At 38.0% G+C, this 20,052-nt stretch overlaps 1 protein-coding gene across 1 annotated transcript in view; it reads left to right on the top strand.

Moving 5' to 3' along the window:
- The window catches only part of SETD2 (SET domain containing 2, histone lysine methyltransferase), a 122,801-nt gene that overhangs the window by 76,930 nt on the left and 25,819 nt on the right, over positions 1-20,052 (top strand). The window contains exons 11-13 of the mRNA XM_081805561.1: positions 5,304-5,352; positions 8,201-8,384; positions 14,241-14,910. Of these exons, the coding sequence (XP_081661687.1) occupies positions 5,304-5,352; positions 8,201-8,384; positions 14,241-14,910 (903 nt within the window). The remainder of the gene's footprint in view (positions 1-5,303; positions 5,353-8,200; positions 8,385-14,240; positions 14,911-20,052) is intronic.

Here is a 20,052-nt window from a genome sequence, read left to right as displayed (position 1 = left end):
ATCCTAGTTCTTATTCTTACTTTTGCTGTCTTTTTTTTTAAGATTTCATTTATTCATCTGACAGAGAGGGAACACAAGCAGGGGGAGTGGGAGAGGGAGAAGCAGGCTCCCCACTGAGCAGGGAGCCCAAGGCAAGGGCCCGATCCCAGGACCCCGGGACCACGACCCTAGCCGAAGGCAGATGCCCAATGACTGAGCCACCCAGGTGCCCCTTTGCTGTCCTCTTTTAAAGAGCATCTTATTTCATGGATACAGTATTTTTTTTCTTTGTGAATCATCAAATGAAAGAACATGAAAGAGAATGCATAGAATAAAAGAAATTTAAGTATACATATATATTCAATATTCATTTCCCAGAAAGAAAAGATAATATGGATGGGTCTATACTTTTTTGTTCTTTCACTGTCATTTTTAGGACTTCAGGATGGAGTTGTAATAAACACATGTGTTCAGTCTACCATATTTTTATTTTCGTCCTCTTTCTTTCTATATACAACTCCTAGTCATCCTTCAGTATAATTCAAATGTTTATTTCCTTCAGGATGCTTTTTCCAGTCCTCTCTCCTAAGGCCAGTTTTAGTATATGATAGTGTGTGTTTACTTTTTCTTTTTTTTTTTTTTTAAAGATTTTATTTATTTATTAGAGAGAGAATGAGAGAGAGCACATGAGAGGGGGGAGGGTCAGAGGGAGAAGCAGACTCCCTGCCGAGCAGGGAGCCCGATGCGGGACTCGATCCAGGGACTCCAGGATCATGACCTGAGCCGAAGGCAGTCGCTTAACCAACCGAGCCTCCCAGGCGCCCTACTTTTTCTTTTCCTTGAGTGTTCAGGAGGTAGTAGTAGTGGTTAAAAGTGTATGCTTTGGACAGAGACAAATCTAGGCTTAGATCCTGGGTCCAATATATAGCTCACTGTGGCATCGTATGACCCTGGTATAGTTATTTAACCTCTCTGAGCCTATTTTCTATGTACTGTAGATACAGCAAAGGTACTTCTCATAGCAATGTAAGAGTATATGAGAATGCAGTTAAAGGACATGGCACACAGTAAGAATTGTCAGCCACATTGTTAGCCTGTGAACCTCTTAGTGGCTGCTACTATGTATCTCCAGTGTCCTTTAAAAATAGGAGACCCTTGATACGTGCTTTTAACACCTAGTCTCTACCTAAGTATTTGTTATTTAAATGAGCATACCAGATTTCCACAAATAGCCATCAAAGAACTTGTTCTTTGTGTCTACAAATTAAAAACAACTCCACACATATTTACATACTTTTATAAAGGGATGTTGGATGCATTGCTTGTGCATGAACTTATCAGTGACTTAGTGTTTATCAAACAATTTCTGAAGATTGATTTTGAGCCCTTGAAGAGGAGTGATTAATTGCCCAAGAGTGGGCAGTTCTAAGCATTGATAAGAGTTCAAAATGTTGCGGAGGCACACTTATTAATCTGACCCTGGAAATACAACTCCACAAACATGTTTGTGGTTATATGTGAGGCCTGTAAACAGCATTCTTACCAGGGATGAAAGAGAATGAAGGTATAGATTTAGTGAGTTTTAAAAAATGAGCTGTGTAATACTTTGAAGTTTTTTAGCACTGTGGTGATTTCTGTAAATTATGAGTAGTATTTCACTTACTGGTCCATTCAACAAGTAGTTGAGTGTTGTCTATGTGCCAGGCATTTTCTTTTTGCTAGAGATACAGCAAAGAGTAAGACAATCTTGGCCCTTAAGAATTATAGCTGCAAGGGACACCTGGGTGGCTCAGTCAGTTGAGTGTCTGCCTTCGGCTCTGGTCATGATCCTGGGATCGAGTCCCGCATTGGGCTCCTTGCTTGGCAGGGAGCCTGCTTCTCCCTCTGCCTTTGCCACTCCTCCTGCTCATGCGCTCACTTGCTCTCTCTCTCTGGCGAATAAATAAATAAAATCTTTTTAAAAAAACCACTTAAATAAGAATTATAGCTTTGAGTGCATGTGAGTGTGTGTTAATTAGGAGCAGCACCTAGACACTAAAGAAGTAAAACAGGGTGATAGGTAAAGAATATTGGGTGGAGTGGGGAACCAGATTCTTGTAGGCTTCTTTCATAACATGCCAGTCTCTTGAGTAGAATTAACAGAGGAAAATGATTTTACATGGAGTGTTAATGTGAGTGAAGCCAACTCAGATAAACATTTTTCTGCAATGGCCTGCAGGTGTATGACACTATTCCAGTGTTCCATATCATATAAGCTAACCTTATTGCTATTTATCCACAAGATAGAATAATTTTAAGAAATATTATAGTAATCTTCATATGACTGCTTCCTTCTCAGGTTGCATTATTGTGGGACTTTGGAAAAATTCAGGGCCTCGAAGTAGATAATTTGAGTTTCCAGTTTAAATTTTATATACAGCTTTTTTTTTTTCTAAGATTTTATTTATTAGAGAGAGAGAGCGAGAGAGGGAACACAAGCAGGGGGAGTGGGAGAGGGAGAAGCAGGCTTCCCACTGAGCAGGGAGCCCGATGCGGGGCTCGATCCCAGTTCACCTGAGCCGAAGGCAGACGCTTAACGACTGAGCCACCCAGGTGCCCCAAAATTTTATATACAGCTTTAACTATATGAAGAGGAGGATCAAGTTAGTAGCTCCTTAGCGCTTGGGTGCATGTTGATGGAATTTGTTCCCCATAGTATTAGGTACAGAGTAAAAGTCAATAGCTTTTGGTCACAAGTCAGTAATAATCATCCATTTTGTGAATATCGGAATACATTTTCTACTTAGCTATTGTTCTAAACTTTCTTATTTTTAGACGGGGTGAGGGAAGAGGTAGAGGGAGAGAGAGAATCTCAGGCTCAGGCAGTTCTCCACGATCCCACGACCCTGAGATCATGACCTGAGCTGAAATCAAGAGTTGGATGCTTAACCGACTGAGCCACCCAATAGCCCCCAGTTGCTCTAAACTTTTGATAGAGTTAATATATTTTTGAGAAACATTTCCTCTGGTACGTTAATTGCCACCATAGAATGGGTCCCAGCTTGAGGACTGTGTGATAAATTACTATAAATGCTTGTAATGGACACTTGTAATGCCCAAGACCTTAGGCAAAAGAAACTAAACAGGTAAAAATTACGTAATCCTTAGTTGACACAGACCTGCATATCTGTATGTTCTAAGCAGCCTTTATGATGAACACGTTACCTTTTGGAGTGCCTAGATTTACAGAGTACCAAATGCAACAGTCATTTCCAAGCCTTTAAAAATTAATAGAATACCTATTTTTTCTTATAGTGTGAGTAGGTGCTGATAAGTGGCATTCTTACTTTTTCCCCAAATTTGGTAACCCCCGGGGGGTGGACAGAGGAGTCAGAGCTAAGAATATCAGCTTTGTCCTTACTGTATAAATACTGTATTATAAATACAATACCCTGATTCACTATTACCCACAGCTAGACACTGACAGCTTGACAACTCCAGACATTTCCTCGGAGGAGCCACCCCCAGGTGGCTTTGAGCTGAGGACAGGCATACACAGTTTGTTCTCTCAAATTCTTCCTTGTGAGGAGGAATGAGTGAAGGCTGCTAAGAGAAGATAGTAGTTCAGTGGTTCTCAACCTTCTACATGTAGGCAACAGAATCATGTGGAGAGCTTAAAAAAAAAAAAAATACAGATGCCTGGGACTCATGCCCAGAATTTTAGATTTTATTTGTCTGGCATAGTATGTCTATGAGAGTTTCCTGGAGTGGTCTAATTGTGTAGCCAGAGTTGAGAATCACAGCTCTAGTGGAAGTCCTACATATGAAAGAGGGGCTGGGGGAATAGAGGATGCCACCTACATTTATGCTTAGGTTCCTCAAGTGGTACTCCTTCCCAGATAATGCCGACTGTTAACCATATCCTGGGTCGTCTAGTACAGAAGATAAAATTGCTGTGGAGTCATGCTGTCCAATAGCATCATAACCTTGGTCAGGTTGCTAAGATTTTTAAGTAGGTTTTCTCATTTGTAAAATGGAGATAATAGTACTTACCCTCATAGAGATGTTTTGAAGCTCAAAAAGGTAATGCATTTGAAATGCTTAGTATGATAACCTGACACACAGGATAAGTACACATCTAATCATGACAGTCATCATCTTTATTAGGTAATTTATCAGCATGCATGAAGTGTTGAAGGATTTTTTTCTAAAAAATCTACATTCATATAGATTGCCCAGTATCTGTTTGGTCTGTATTTATCATCTTTAATTGCAACTGAATATTAAATCTTAACCCTTCCTCGGTCGTATGGCATGTGGATTATCTCTTACTTTCCACAAATACTGCTAGGACCAATAATCATGTGGAAAGAGGAGTTCTTTGATTTTCTTGGACTACAATTGCTAAAAAAAAAAATGAAATTACCAAATCATATAGGTATGGTCAATATTATGAGATTACTCTAAATGGAGAGTATCATGTGATATTCCATTGAGAATGTGTGGATTTGCCATTTGCCCACTTACCAAGGTGACTGGAGAAGGAAATGTTGAGCTACTTGATGACTAAAACAGCAAGGGATTGTCAGGGGACAGAACATGTTCTAAGCCTTAGATTCCTACATCAAGAAAAGGTATTCAGGGCTTAAAAACATAGTTTACATTTGTCAAGAACAATTTTGGTACACTTAGATGCTGTTTCAAGAGCAACAATGATCTAATGTTTATCTTTTCTTTTTAAAAATAACAATATGAAAGGAAATACTACATTTGGCCATTAGCCAAGTTTTTCATTTATAGAAAAGTAGGAACAACAGGCATTGTCTTCACACATACAGTTTTTCTGAGGTGTTTTTATATAGCTAAGTAATTACTAACCCTTCTTCCCTTAAGTAGCGATGGCAAGTGAGAGGTTAGAATTGTTCTTACGAGAGTGTTCTGATGAATACTCTCAGTAAAGGAACTATAGATGACTTCATTTTATATGCAGAAAGCATATGGAAAGATTATCAGGAAGTATATTCCTTCCAGAAATATAATTAGTTTGCTACTTGGCTAATGAGATCATATAAGCCTCTTGGTAGATGTTTAAAAAACAAAATGAAACATAAATATACATAATAAATGTGTGTGTGTGTGTGTATGTGTAGCTTATATGCTACACATTTTTACTTGTTTTTAAGGGAACCAGCATCTATTATTTAAAGCTAGATGTAAGTCAAATTTTGGAGAATAATTAAATACCAGCCCATTCCTATTTCTTTGTCACCATGTGAAATCAGTCAGCTTAAACACAATCACTTCCACTCCATGCTAATAACCCTTCTCTTGGTTTATTTTTGCAGGAGGTATATCGAATTCCAAAGAAAAGTCAAACTGAAAAGGAGAACACAAGTAGGTATTCAGAGGTACTCTGTGTATATGGCTTTACAAATACTCTTTTGGAAATATGCAGAGGTAAATGATAAGAACTTCAGCTGTTTTGTTTTTGAAACTGGACAGTATGTAATTAAGTAAATGAAATAATTGGTGTAAAAGTTTGGAAACTTGCCTTTTTATTCTTTCTTAGTGAATTTTTGCCAAAGGAGATGTCCCTTTATACTGCCTATGTTGTTGCTTTCCTTGAAATCATGGCTTTTAGAAGCTTTTCTTCCATTTATTCCTCTAGAGCAGGCATTGTTAAACCTGTATTCCTAAATGTCTGTGTAAGTCTTTACCTGTAGATGATTATATGCAAAATCCTTTATTTACATGAATTTTTCTGGGGAAAATTCAAAACTTTCATCAGATTCTCAGGAAGCCAGTGATCCCTTACAAGGTTAAGAATCATTATTTCAGGGGTGCCTGACTGGCTAGGTCGGTAGAACATATGACTCTTGATCTCAGGGTTGTAGGTTTGAGCCCCACGTTGGGTTACTTAAAAATTACTTAAAAATCTTGGGGGGGAAAAAAGAAAAAAAATCATTATTACAGAAAAGATAACAGGGAGGCCATGGTAGTCTGGTTTCTGGGTTTTACCACTTGGTTATTTTCCAATATGCTTCTTTAAAGATGAAAACAGTAGATCAGTTATCGTGGCTACTGTCGATCTCTTGAGCCCTCCAGAATTGACCCAACATAAATAGAGGGAAGGAGCCAGTGTGATCATATTTTTGGCGTTTTTCCTTTTGTTTTTTTTTGTTTTGTTTTGTTTTTGGTCTTTTTCTCTATTTTTGGCATGAAGAGCTTTTTATAATCTTAAGTCTTATTGGTTAAATAATCTTATAGGTTAAAGCCCTGTGAGGTGTACTTTGCATCATTGTTGGGGTTTTATTTTTGTTTTGAATATTTTTAACTCTATTGGTTTAGTTTCTTCATAGCCAAACATCCTACTTACAGCTACAGAGAATTTCTCTTATAAGAAAGAAGGCAGGGTTGAGTAGTGCTGGTTGGCAAAACCAGTGGCACTGTAACCTTGGTCAGGCGAGCCTAGCTTCTCTGGGTTCAGTGAGTTGAAATCATTAGCAAGATGGGCAATACTTAAATATCTATGAGGGTTTCCGCCCAATATTTTGCCAATATCTAGTCTGGTGTGCCCTCTGAGAGATGCCTTCTGAAAATTGTCTATAATGGATGACTGTAATCTTTTCAGGAAGCCACCTTTTGTTTGCCAGCTTTAGTCTCTCCTTCACATATCTGCCCCCCCCCCCATCAGTCTCAGGCTTTTTATAAGAAATACTTAAAATTAAAGCCTGGCTTCTGAGTTACCCCTCAATGTCAAGCAATTAAAGAGCCTAACACTTTTAAAATTCCTATGAACTGTAAAATATTTTGGGAAATATGTAGTCTAGCTTTACTTTCATTTTATAATATGAAAAAAATCAGCCAGAATAAATGGAACAACTTCTCTACCTCACATATTATAAGATGCAGAGTCAGAATATGAACTGTTAGTATGATTCCTTTTCTTACTTTACCAGGATATAGTGAAGAAATAGCTACATTTTAAAGAAGTTAATACCAACACAAGGAACCTTGTTTTAAGAAGGAAATAGGGTGGTCATGGGCAGACCTAGATGAAACTAGATAGTAGTATTTCCCAAAAGAATGATGTGTTCTACTACACTGTGAACTGGAACAGTTGTTTTAATTGTATAGCATTTTCTACCAGCGTGTGGTAGAGATGAGTTCTGTTCTCACTGGCAAATGCTCATACATGGCTCTTGATTAACCGTTTTTGCAAATTAATGGAGTTTTGGGCCCACCAACAGGAGAACTACAAGAATGGCATATGTACACCTAACCCTGCCACTAGGGAAGAAAACAAGTAATAGCATGTTTTTCTGAGGTGAGAAAAAGAAAAAGCAGTTAGTGTTTATTGTGAATCTGCTCTGTGCTGTGAGAGATATTTTATAAGAAATTCTCTTAAGAAGAGAGCAATCTGATTAATCAGGGTAGCCGTGCTAACAAAGCAGCAGCATGTGGTACCAGTTAATTTATATTGAAATATTAAGTGGTGGGATTTAGACTTCTTAGGGGGGTGAGAAAGTAGGAGGTGAGGTCAGTGAAAAAGTAATACCTAGCACAGCTTTTGGGAGCAGTGACAGTGGAGTTGGGTGAGGACCATTCTAGGTAAAGAAGCTGAGTAGAAAATGTTAATAGTGTTATCTTTCAGTAGGAAAATGGCATTCTTTTTTTGAAGATGGAGCTCTCTGGTTTTGATAACTTCCTGAGTTATTACCTGTCATCATCTGTATTTGTAATGTTTTCCTTTTGACATGGTAGTTGTTAAAAAATTTGTCTAATTCCACCCCCCCCCTTTTTTTTTAATTGAAGAGACTTTTTCCCTTTGAGATTTTTATGCTTAGCATGCCAGGCTGCTCTTCTGTAAACTGTAAATGTGCAGAGCTATAGAGGCAGTTGAAGGCTTTTACATTTTGAACTTCAAGCAGACTTCCCTGTTAAAGGTAATGGGAACATTTTGCATGAGTGTGTTCCACAGAACTTGTTAGAAACGTTGAAGGCTTGGACTCAGAGTTTGGTTGGGGAAGGTGGAAAAGAGAATTCATGGCAGAGACTTTCAGGAAGTAGAGTGCACACACACACACCACACCACCTTGTGTCTCATCCAAATTCTGAATGGGCCTGTGAGGGAGGAGTCCATAGACCCATTTGTTGGATAGAAATTGTATTATACAGTTGACATGCTATCATGATGGAGAAGAGTCTGCCAAGTAAATTTTTAAAAACCCTTTTCCCTTAGTAACTGAACGAGGAAGGGATGCTGTTGGCTTCAGAGATCAAACAGCTGCCCCAAAGACTCCTAACAGGTCAAGAGAGAGAGACCCAGACAAGCAAACTCAAAATAAAGAGAAAAGGAAACGAAGGGGCTCTCTCTCACCACCTTCTTCTGCCTATGAGCGGGGAACAAAAAGGCCAGATGACAGGTAAGTGGCCTGTGTGAGTTACTCTCTTTTCTGAGCCAGTCAAAAAGTTCCCAAGTCGGTACTTCTGATTTTGGGCACCAAGGGGTTTTGGAGTAAGTATATTCTCTTGATGAGTGAGTATAAAACTTTACTGGTAAATTTTGAGATAGAGTTTCTTTTGACAGTGAAGACTAGGTTTCTACTTGATAACATTTAAATGCTATTAGAGGAGCCAAAGATTTATTCTTTAAAGGGGAGTGGAAATTGGTGGGAGGTAACTCTTCAAATATAATGGTAAAGTTTCTAAAGCTAGAACTTTGTTTTATAGTGAATCTTGTGCCATACCAGTCAAAATGCTGATTGATCCCTGTGTCAGAGGCTGTCTTTGTCATGCTTGTAGAAAAACAAGCCACATGATGACCCACTGGGTGCTAGAAAACATTTATTCCAGAGAAGCTTTTTTAAATTTATTTTTGGGGTTGCCTGGGTGGCTAGTCGGTTAAGCGTCTGCTTTCAGCTCAGGTCATGGTTCCGGGGTCCTGGGATCCTGGGCTCGAGTCCCTAACCCTAACCCTGCTCAGCAGGGAGTCTGCTTCTCCCTCTCCCTTTGCCCCTCCCCCCGCCCATGTGCTCCCTCTCTCTCTCAGATAAATAAAAAATCTTTTAAAAATAAAATTAAATTTATTTTTTGAAAAAATGAGATATTGCATTCGTATAATGCAGCTGCCAGAATTTTTAAGTTGGGATTGTCAGGGTTTGTAATAGTAAGTTCATCATGATTTTAATTTGCATTACCCTAATTGCTAAATAGATTGAACATCTTGTCATGTATTTATTGGCCATTCCTGTTTCCTCTTCTGTGAAGTGTCTTTTTATAGGTGCTGTTTGTTTAGTATTTATCATTTTGAGTTTAGGATTTATTTTTTAGAGATTCTTTATATTCTAAATGTAGTTCTGCTCTGGTAATAATTTTTGCAAGTATTTTTTTCCCAGTTTGTGGCTTGTATTTTGACTCTTGTGTGTCTTCTGATATATAGAATTTATTAATTATGGTATAATTGAATATATCACATGTATATTTCCTTCATGATTAGTGCTATGTTTTAAGAAATTCTTCCCTATCCTTGAGGTGATGATGCTCTTTTCTTGTGCTTAATTTATTGGGAATTAATTTTTGTATATGTTGTGAGGTAGGGATATGGTTTCATTTTTTTCTAAGTGAATACCCAGTTGTCTGTGCACCATTCACTTGAAAGCCCAGTCCTTTCTCCTTGAACTGTAGCACTGTCTCTAATAAGTTTTTATATGTGGGAGGATCTGTTTTGGGGCTAATAATGTGACTGTAGCTTATATTAAGTCTTGTTAGCAAGTAGAGCAAACCCCTACTTGATCTTCTGGGATGTCATTTCTTTTCTGAGACTTGTTCTCCTTAGGATCTGCTTGTCATGATTCTCCTACTCCCTCCACACCCCTGCCCCCCACCAGGATGATTCTGAAGAGACTTGACATCTTTATAATTTTGAGTATTCCTGTTCCTGTATTCAAACTGAGTATTCAGATATGCTCTGTCTAGTTAGGTCTTCTTTAATATTTTAAATATTAAGTTTTTCATTAATCTCCTTAATTGTTGATAGTTTCTTCCAGAAAAACTTAGGTATCTTGGTATATTCATTTCTGGGAACCTTAATTTCTGGTTACATCTTCAGCTTGTTGCTGGTGTGTAGATGCGCAATTGACTTTTGTATATTGATCTCGTTTGGTGACCATATAGAACTCTCACTGATATTTCAAAAGTATAGGGGGTTTTGCCTTTTTTTTTTTTTGTCTTTGTCAACAGTCCCCATCATGTAAATTTTTGTTTTTCCTTTCTAGTCCTTTTTCCTTGCTCTTGCTATTTTGCTAGCAGTACCTTCAGTACAAATCACTGAATAACAGTGTTTTTTTATTTTGGTAATTTTTTTTTCCACTTTTTTGGGCTTATTATATAATTTTTTTAAATTTTAATTGGAATAATTGGGATTTTTATCTCATTAATTTTCAGTATTTTTCTCTTCAAAGTAAAGTAAGGATTTAAATTTCTCCATAAATACTATTTGAACTACTCTTTTGATAGTGCAGTTTTATCATAACCTAGTTCTAGATACTATTATGGTTTGCAGTGTGTTTAAATTTCTTTTCGTTAAATTTCAAATATAATTGCCATTAATCAGTTTGTATTATACCAGTTCTTAGAATTTTATTGAGACTTGCTTTAGAGTCTATTTCATTTGATGTTAATAGAAGTATGCTACCTTCCTTTTGGTAGGATTTTACCGACTTTTCTGTGTCTGATTAATAGCTTTATGGCTGATTGATTTGGTTTTTTTTTAATTCTTTGTGGCATTTCTTTAACTGCTATGTTTCACTTAAATAAAATCTAAAGCAAATCAGTATCTTGAACAACATTGGTACTTTAGGATACTCTGATCATTCAGCCTTCCCAATTTATATGCTGTTTTTGTCCAGCATTATAATTTCTTGTTGCTCCTTCTTCCCATCAGTTATTTTTTTTTTAAGATTTTATTTATTTATTTGACAGAGACATAGTGAGAGAGGGAGAAGCAGGCTTCCCGCCGAGAAGGGAGCCCGATGTGGGGCTCGATCCCAGAACCCTGGGACCATGACCTGAGCTGAAGGCAGACGCTTAATGACTGAGCCACCCAGGCGCCCCTTCCCATCAGTTATTGTCAATTTTTTTTTATGTACACAGACTGACTTACTAATTTGTTTACGTTTATCAGTTTCTTTATTCTCCTTTCTCCTCAGACCTAAATGCTTTAAAAGATTTTGTTTAGTGACTTTTTGTTCATCGTATTTTTCAGTTTTTGTCTAAAGAATCTTCTTTGTTTGCAATGCTCACCCTGTTTTAAAAATCAGCTTTATTTAGTCAGTAGATATAAATTTCTTATAGAAATATTTAATTATAAGTACATAATTCAGTGTGTTTTGTCAAATGCATGCAGTTAAGTAACCACTGACAGTCATCATATAGACATTTCTGTCATCTCAAAATTCTCTTGGGCTCTTTGTGAGTGATCCCCTTCTTCTATCCCTAGTTACGGGGCACCAGCCACTGCTTTCTGATCCTCTGATTTTGTCTTTTCCAGAATGTCATGTATATATGGCATCATACTCTAGATAGTAGTTGATGTGTCTTTCTCTTAGCAGATTGCATTTGAGATCCATTTATGTTATGTGTCTCAGTAGTTCCTTTTTATTAATGAGTGGTAGTTCATTGGGTAGGTATTACCAGAGTTTATTTATAAAATCGTTATTTGATAGGCATTTGGATTGTTTCCAGATGGCTGTTGTGAATATTACAAGTGTAAGACTTGTATATGTATGAGTCTTTATGTGAACATGGACTCTCATTTTTAAAGGAAGTTTTTTTAAGTTAAAAGTTTTTCTCAACACTTTGAAGCATATGTTATTGTTGTCTTCTGGCTTCCCCTACTTCTCCTGTGAAACTTCTTGGTCTAATTGTTCTTTAAGTAATCTGGCTTTCCTCTTGGTCTGCTTTTAAGATGCTCTCTTTGTATTTGGTGTACTGCAGTATCACTACCCTATGTTAATATGAGGATTTCTTTTTCGTTTCTCTGGTTGAAATTCATTGAGCTTTTTGAATTTGAAGATCGTTTTCTATGTTACTAATTCTCTTCAGATCTCATCTCTTAACTTAACCATACCATGGATCTTAGGGACATTGAATTGAATGTTGGATTATTTCTTGGTTCATGACACTTACCATTTCTGTGCATCAACTTCTCCATATATTATAATGCTTTTGTGCTGTGATCTTAACCATCATATAAATCTAGCTAAGCCATTTCTTTCTATACTATCCCCTGCCTTTACTACTTGAGATGACACCGTCTTGCATCCTGTGTTTATTATACCCTGGCTTTCCTTTTTTAAAATACCATTTTATGTCCTCTAATATATATTTTAAAATAATACATTAGTTTTTAACTTTATGAAAAGGCTGCTCTTCTGTGTTTAATTTGAGGCTGCTTTGTTTTCAACTTGATATTGTATTGCTAAGATTTATCCACAATTGTATGTGTCGTTTATTCATTTGCATTGCTGTGTGTAACATTTTGTTATAGAGTTTTTTCTATTATGTATAGCGCTATTACCTAATTTTGATGTACATGTGCAACAGGGTCTCCTGGGTATGTGAGTAGAATTGTTGAATTGGGGCGCCTGGGTGGCTCAGTTGGTTAAGCGACTGCCTTCGGCTCAGGTCATGATCCTGGAGTCCCAGGATCGAGTCCCGCATCGGGCTCCCTGCTCGGCAGGGAGTCTGCTTCTCCCTCTGACCCTCCTCCTCTCAAGCTCTCTGTCTCTCATTCTCTCTCTCAAATAAATAAATAAAATCTTTAAAAAAAAAAAAAAAAAAAAAAAGAATTGTTGAATTGTCAGGTATGTGCATGCTCAATTTTATATGATAATTGAGTTTTAATTTCTACTCTTTTTCCTTTCTAGATGTTTCATGGGGTTCTTTTTCAAATCTACCTGATAGTTTTTTATGGTCCCATTCCTTAGTAATATTTTTAATAGCCTCTTATTTCATTAAACATATTAAATGTCTCTTATAGTCTGTATTGGATAATTCCAGTACCAGTAGTTTTTGTCGGTTTCTTCCTCTCATTTATATAGATATATGTATAAATATTTTTATAATTTTATTTTCTAATGAACTCATCATGTTCCTTAGAATTTGATCTGTGAGGGGCACCTGGGTGGCTCAGTCATTAAGCGTCTGCCTTCGGCTCAGGTCATGATCCCAGGGTCCTGGGATCAAGCCCCGCATCGGGCTCCCTGCTCCGCGGGGAAGCCTGCTTCTCCCTCTCCTACTCCCCCTGCTTGTGTTCCCTCTCTCGCTTTGTCTCTGTCAAATAAATAAATAAAATCTTTAAAAAAAAAAAAAAAAAGAATTTGATCTGTGGGAATTCACTGAAGCCTGGATTTAAGCACCTTAAATTTAAGCACCTTTATAAACTATTTGCATTTGTTTTTGCCAGGCAGCTAAGGGTACTACCATCCCATTAACACTTTAAAGGAAATTTTCAGCTTAGAGTTTTTTAGACCATATGTTTTTTGTTGTTTGAATAAATGTTATGCCCTTGTCCGTGAAGCTGTTCTTAGAGGTTTCTTTGCAATGAAACCTCTTGAAATTAGTTGTCATTTTTAAATTTTTGCCAATAAAACTTTCTTAAAAGTTTGATTGACTCCATAGAACTTCACAGCAGACTCTTTTAAGCCCTCAGTTCTCTTCTTGTGAATGTTAGAGCTGATGGTTTCCAGGAGGCCTTGTCAAAACCATCACAGGGCATTAGGCTTAGCAGTAAAATATTATATTTGGTATTGCACAGAGAAGAGGAGGTGAATATAACTCTCCATATTTTTATGTGTGCATTCTCATCCTTCACTTAACTGCCCTCTGTTGAATTTGTCATAAATATTTGTGGTCAGACAGACGTCAAATTCTTTAGCTCTTATTAGTGTATTTTGTTTAAATTTCAGAATTTGTAGAGTGTATAGAGGACTATACAAATATAAAGAAGAATCTATTTAGAATATTATATGTATCTTTAATTTGAAGTTCAAGAATCTGAGAATAAAGATAAAGTTATTATTTTTTTCTAAATGTTTTCTTGGGATTCTCTTCTATCAGCAGGATTCCTTAAGTAATTTTGACCGATTTTTAACCAATGCCAAATTGGAGTTGGTGTGATTAATGGTTTAGTATTGAGTGACATAACCTTTATTAATGCTTTGATTATGTCCTTGATTTAGGGAAAACCGTTTGTGATGCTCTTACTATTTTCTTTCTAGATATGATACACCAACTTCTAAAAAGAAAGTACGAATTAAAGACCGCAATAAACTTTCTACAGAGGAGCGTCGGAAGTTGTTTGAGCAAGAGGTGGCTCAGCGGGAGGCTCAGAAACAACAGCAGCAGATGCAGACCCTGGGAATGACGTCTCCACTGCCCTATGACTCTCTTGGTTACAATGCCCCTCATCACCCCTTCACCGGCTACCCACCAGGTTATCCCATGCAGGCCTATGTGGATCCCAGCAACCCTAATGCTGGAAAGGTGCTCCTTCCCACACCCAGCATGGACCCCGTGTGTTCTCCTGCTCCTTATGATCATTCTCAGCCCTTGGTGGGACATTCTACAGAACCCCTTGCTGCCCCTCCACCCGTGCCAGTGGTGCCCCATGTGGCAGCCCCTGTGGAAGTTTCCAGTTCACAGTATGTGGCCCAAAGTGATGGTGTGGTACACCAAGACTCCAGCGTCACCGTCTTGCCAGTGCCAGCCCCAGGCCCAGTCCAAGGACAGAATTACGGTGTTTGGGATTCAAATCAGCAGTCAGTCAGTGTCCAGCAGCAGTATTCTCCTGCACAGTCTCAAGCAACCATATATTATCAGGGACAGACTTGTCCAACTGTCTATGGTGTGACATCACCCTATTCACAGACAACTCCACCAATTGTACAGGTAACTAATTTTGGAACCGCTCTTGTGTGTCTTGGTCTGTTTATGGGATGTTAAATCTGATGTGAAGCTGAAGTCCTGCCATTGATTACTTTTTTTTTTTTTTTAAAGATTTTATTTATTTATTTGACAGAGAGAGACACAGCAAGAGAGGGAACACAAGCAGGGGGAGTGGGAGAGGGAGAAGCAGGCCTCCCGCGGAGCAGGGAGCCCGATGTGGGGCTCGATCCCAGGACCCTGGGATCATGACCTGAGCTGAAGGCAGTCGCTTAACCCACTGAGCCACCCAGGCGCCCGCCATTGATGACTTTTACATATCAATCAATTGTATTAGCTATCTACTGTTGTGTAACAAATTACACCAGAACTTAGCAGCTTAAGACAACTAGTAATTATCATCTCACAGTTGTTGTGGGTCAGGAATTCAAAAGTAGCTTGTCTGGATGAATGGTTCGGGCTCAGAGTCTGTGAAATTACAGTCGTTAGGCAGAGGATGGAAGATTCTCTTTCAAGCTCACTCACATGGTTGTTAACTCTGTTTTCTGTCTTCACGTGGACCTCTCAGTAGGGCTTCTTAAAATATTCCAGCTGACTTCCCCAAAGCAAGTGATCAGAGAGAGGCTTTTGGATACTCCTCTGCTTTTTGCTTATAGGCAGTGAATAATATACAGTTTATTCTTTCATATCCCTACAATGGGAGAACACTTTGTCATGGTAATTGAGTCAAGAGATGGCTTGCCCTTTTCTTCTTCTTAGACCCACCCAGTGTGTATATTATTTTTTTATCCCCTGCATGTTTATCGTCATGAAGTTTGTCAAGAGTGTCTCTGATGCACTGAGCCTGAGGATATCACTGTGGTAGGAAATAGTAATGTGAAATTTAAAAGCTGAGTATACTGATTTTATATTTCAAGGTGTATTTTTGTGCTTTTGAATCAGGTTTATTTTCTGTAGAATACAGCAGTACATTTTAAGCTTAAAAAAACAAAAAAGAAGAATGTATAAAGCATCCTCACCACATTCCTATGTCTCTCACATCACTCCTTAAAGGTGAATTATTTTGGATGGGGGAGACTTGCAGGGATGCTTCCTGCACACATTACTTAGCACTGACCGGTAATATTATTTCTGTTAGTATTTTTGTGATGAAGCTGCATCAAAATTTAGTTTGTAAGGCCATGACAAAGTATCCAGTTTTAATTCCTGAAATTTTAACTGTGTTAACTACTTTCATTTTGTATGATCTCTTTATCCACACGCTTATATATTTTATGTATTTGTAATTTTGAAGACTTGAAACTATCCCATTATTTCTACTTAACATGATTCTTAACCATTTTCCCAAATTACTCTGTATTTTTATATATGCGTGTGAATATACAGATACGCATTTTAATGGCTGTATTATTTCCCATTGCTTATCAAATCATTGCTTATCCATTTTCCTGGGGATAGTCATTTAAAAGTTCTTTTTGTAATTATAAATAGCACTGCATTGAACATTCTTAGGTGTTTTTTTTCCTTTCATGTTTTGCTTAAAATGAATGTTATAGTGCTAAATAAGGCTAGTAAGAAAATGGATGTTGGGGTGCGTGGCTGGCTCAGTCTATAGAGCATGTGACTCTTGATCTCAGGGTTGTGAGTGCAAGCCCCATGTTGGGTGTAGAAGTTATTTAAAAATAAAAATCGGGCGCCTGGGTGGCTCAGACGGTTAAGCGTCTGCCTTCGGCTCAGGTCATGATCCCAGAGTCCTGGGATCGAGTCCCGCATCAGGCTCCCTGCTCCTTGGGAGCCTGCTTCTCCCTCTGCTTCTCTCTCTCTCTCTCTGTCTCTCATGAATAAATAAATAAAATCTTTAAAAAAAAATAAAAATAAAAATCTTTTTTTTTTTTTTTTTAAGATTCTATTCATTTATTTGAGAGAGAGAGAGAGAGCACGGGCAGGCGGTGGGGAGAGGGAGAAGCAGGCTCCCCACTGAGCAGGGAGCTCCACCCGGGGCTTGATCCCAGGACCCCAGGATCGTGACCTGAGGCGAAGGCAGACACTTAACCTACTGAGCCACCCAGGCGCCCCTTATAAATAAAAATCTTAAAAAAAAAAAAAAAAGAAAAAGAAAAAATCGGTGTTATTGGCCATCAGGTGTCGATTTTTTTAAGTATTGTTTTTCTTTTTGTATGTTTAATTTTGCCTCCTACAGAATGTTTTAAGTGTCTTTTTTTTTTTTTTAAGATTTTATTTATTTGACAGAGAGAGACACAGTGAGAGAGGGAACACAAGCAGGGGGAGTGGGAGAGGGAGAAGCAGGCTTCCCGCCGAGCAGGGAGCCCGACGTGGGGCTCAATCCCAGGATCCTGGGACCATGACCTGAGCCGAAGGCAAATGCTTAACGACTCAGCCACACAGGCGCCCCTGTTTTAAGTGTCTTAAACAAATTTCTTAGATTCTAACTTCTCCTGCTGTCTTGCCATATTCTTTCTTGGACCAAGCCATTCATTTGAGTTTTTCCCTGAGAATGTATATCAGATATAAGAAATATGGTCTACTTCCGTCCCATTTCTATTCCTGAAGCATGTCCTTAACCTAGGTTTTAGAGCATAAGCAAAAGTCGTGGAGGATACTTATTAAAGACTCCCCAGGAGAGAGGTCACTGGTCATTTGGCCATTCTTATAAAATGGAGTCTATTTTTTCCATCCCACTGAGCAAAAGGTTAAGTCACAGCCTTAAGACTCAAGCATCACGGTTTTGCTTGCTTACAGTTTTCCATTCTGTTCCTACCAAGGAGTCATTTGTTGGCTCCTAATCTATTTTGTGTGTGCTAGAGTGGTAGATAAATGGAGTTGGATGGTCCAGACTGCCCTCTCCTTCTCTGTGAGATTAGTTATCAGAGATAATGCTGGGCTGTGGGTGATGAGAAACATAGAACATGTTATTAGTGTGTATTTGTTTTGAGTCCCTGTCCATCATTTAATATATGTCTTGGAGAGAGGTGCTTCGGTTTATATTCTTCAGTTTTAGTTTTATTATTTATGAAATGAGCTGAATGCCTCAGAGTGGTTGAGGTTTGTATGAGATAATGGATACTAATAATGATAGAGTTAAAACACCATGTACCTTGAAGGTTTAATTATAGTTATTATTCAGTTACCTTAATGATACTGAGAGAGTATTGACGTTAGTGGGGTGTGAAATGCTCCTAGTCAGGGTCGTCTCTCTGGTGTCTGGTCTAAAGATCTGACCTCCAGGAGGAGGCCTTGAGATTTGTGTTTGAACGTAGTATTGACTGTACCAACATGAGCTACTGAGAGTTTGCAAGATATGATAACTTTGACAGTGAAGGTAGTATGTGATGTAATACAAATTTGTGTGTGTACGTATGCAGTATCTTCGACGTTTGGAGCAGATGTGCAATCAGAGGTGACTTTCATTTTTTGCCATAATTGCTTATTAAACATAAAAGCCCAATTTCAACTGATGCCACATGATTTATAGTGGTTTTGTGACATTACTAAGTGACCTATTCTTACAAAGTCATACTAAATCAAATCTCAAAAAATGCAGTGCTAAGGACTATAATTTTTCACATTATGAAGTGAAGTGACTCAGATATCAAGTAATAGTGATTTTTTTTCCCTCTCTAGAAGTAGGGGCAGAATAATTATGTTTTCCCTTTTATAACATTTTAGACCTTTTTAGATTTCTCTTGTAATTTCCATGGGAAGTCCTATTTTAAAGATATTTGTAGACTGGATTTATGTTTGAGAAATCAGCTTTTGTGTAATTTCAAGTCTCTTGAAGGGGAGAGCAAGTCTCCTACAGATTTTCCCCCAGCAGATAGAGAAACTTGACAGGCATATGCTATTTATGTCTCACAAGTGTTGTACATCTTTCATATGAACCTCAGTGGGACTGCAAACCCATTTTCCCTTTTCATTGCTATTTTTAGTTTTGGCATTGGCATGTGATTGTCAGCTGGTTTGGACAGATTATATAGAACCCTGAAGAATGTTCATTTTCCTCTTTCTTTTTGACAGTCTGGGCTTTAAACACTGTACCTCTAAATGATTATTGCTATCTTGGGTGACTTTTTTTTTTTTTTGCAAGGCTGATACCGTTCAGATATTTTTGGCATTTCGTTTGGAAGTTATTTCCAGCATGTGTTACATTCTTTCCTGGTGATAAATTATTATCCTTTAAATATATGTTTGCATTTTAGGAACAGGTGAAATTTGTCTGGAGCCTCATCTGGTAAATACAGGGAATGATCAAACTAGATAAAGCCATTTCAGTTCAGAAGTCACTGCACAGCCAGCATTTGGAGCCAGTCTTCATGCTAAAGAAACCATAGCTTTACTTCACATTAATCAGGTCCTTTAAAGTGTCTCCATTGATGAGCCTTACTTATTAACTCTCATCTTGTCAGACAGATTCTCTAGGAGCAAAGAATTACTGAGGGTCAAAGGAATTTTTAGCCTCCAAAATATTAGCATTTTTCTGTTGTAGATTTGGGTGCTTAACCTCTTGATCACTCTGGAGATAACATGTTTATCAGTTTACTGCCTTCTTCAGCCTCCCAGAAACTTTTTTGTTTTTTAAGATTTATTTATTTATTTGAGAGAGAGAGCGCGTGCTTGCACATGTGTGTGCATGAGTGTGGGGAGGGGTAAAGGGAGAGAATTCTGAGCAAACTCCCCACTGAGCACAGAGCCCAATGCGGGGCTTGGTCTCACCACCCGTGAGATCATGACCTGAGCCAAAACCGAGAGTCAGACCCTTAACCTACTGAGCCACCCAGGCGCCCCCCAGAAACTGTTTTTACTCAGAATCAGATTTACCAGCACATATATATTAACCCCCTGTATGCACAGTGACTTGCCTCTTGTATCCACTCTTCAGGATGCTTCTTACTGGGCATCAGGGCCCTTGGAAGTTCACTTTCCAGATAAATTGGTGATGATAGGCTAGAACCCAGGTAGATATGTTTTGTTTTATGGCTTATTTTTAGCAAAGTTGAAATTAAACTTACAGAATTATTTATACTTTGCCTTTGAGATTATACTTTTAAGTTTCTTAAACAGTATTTGATCATCTTTTTTGCTGATATCCTTTTGTACTGAACTCTGATTGTATTGTGTGGGTATGCATCA

Source organism: Leptonychotes weddellii, chromosome 1 (genome assembly GCF_054177405.1).
Source record: "Leptonychotes weddellii isolate Sample4059 chromosome 1, ASM5417740v2, whole genome shotgun sequence".
In the NCBI taxonomy this organism is placed as follows: domain Eukaryota; kingdom Metazoa; phylum Chordata; class Mammalia; order Carnivora; family Phocidae; genus Leptonychotes; species Leptonychotes weddellii.
This window is presented reverse-complemented; position numbering and strand designations above follow the sequence as displayed.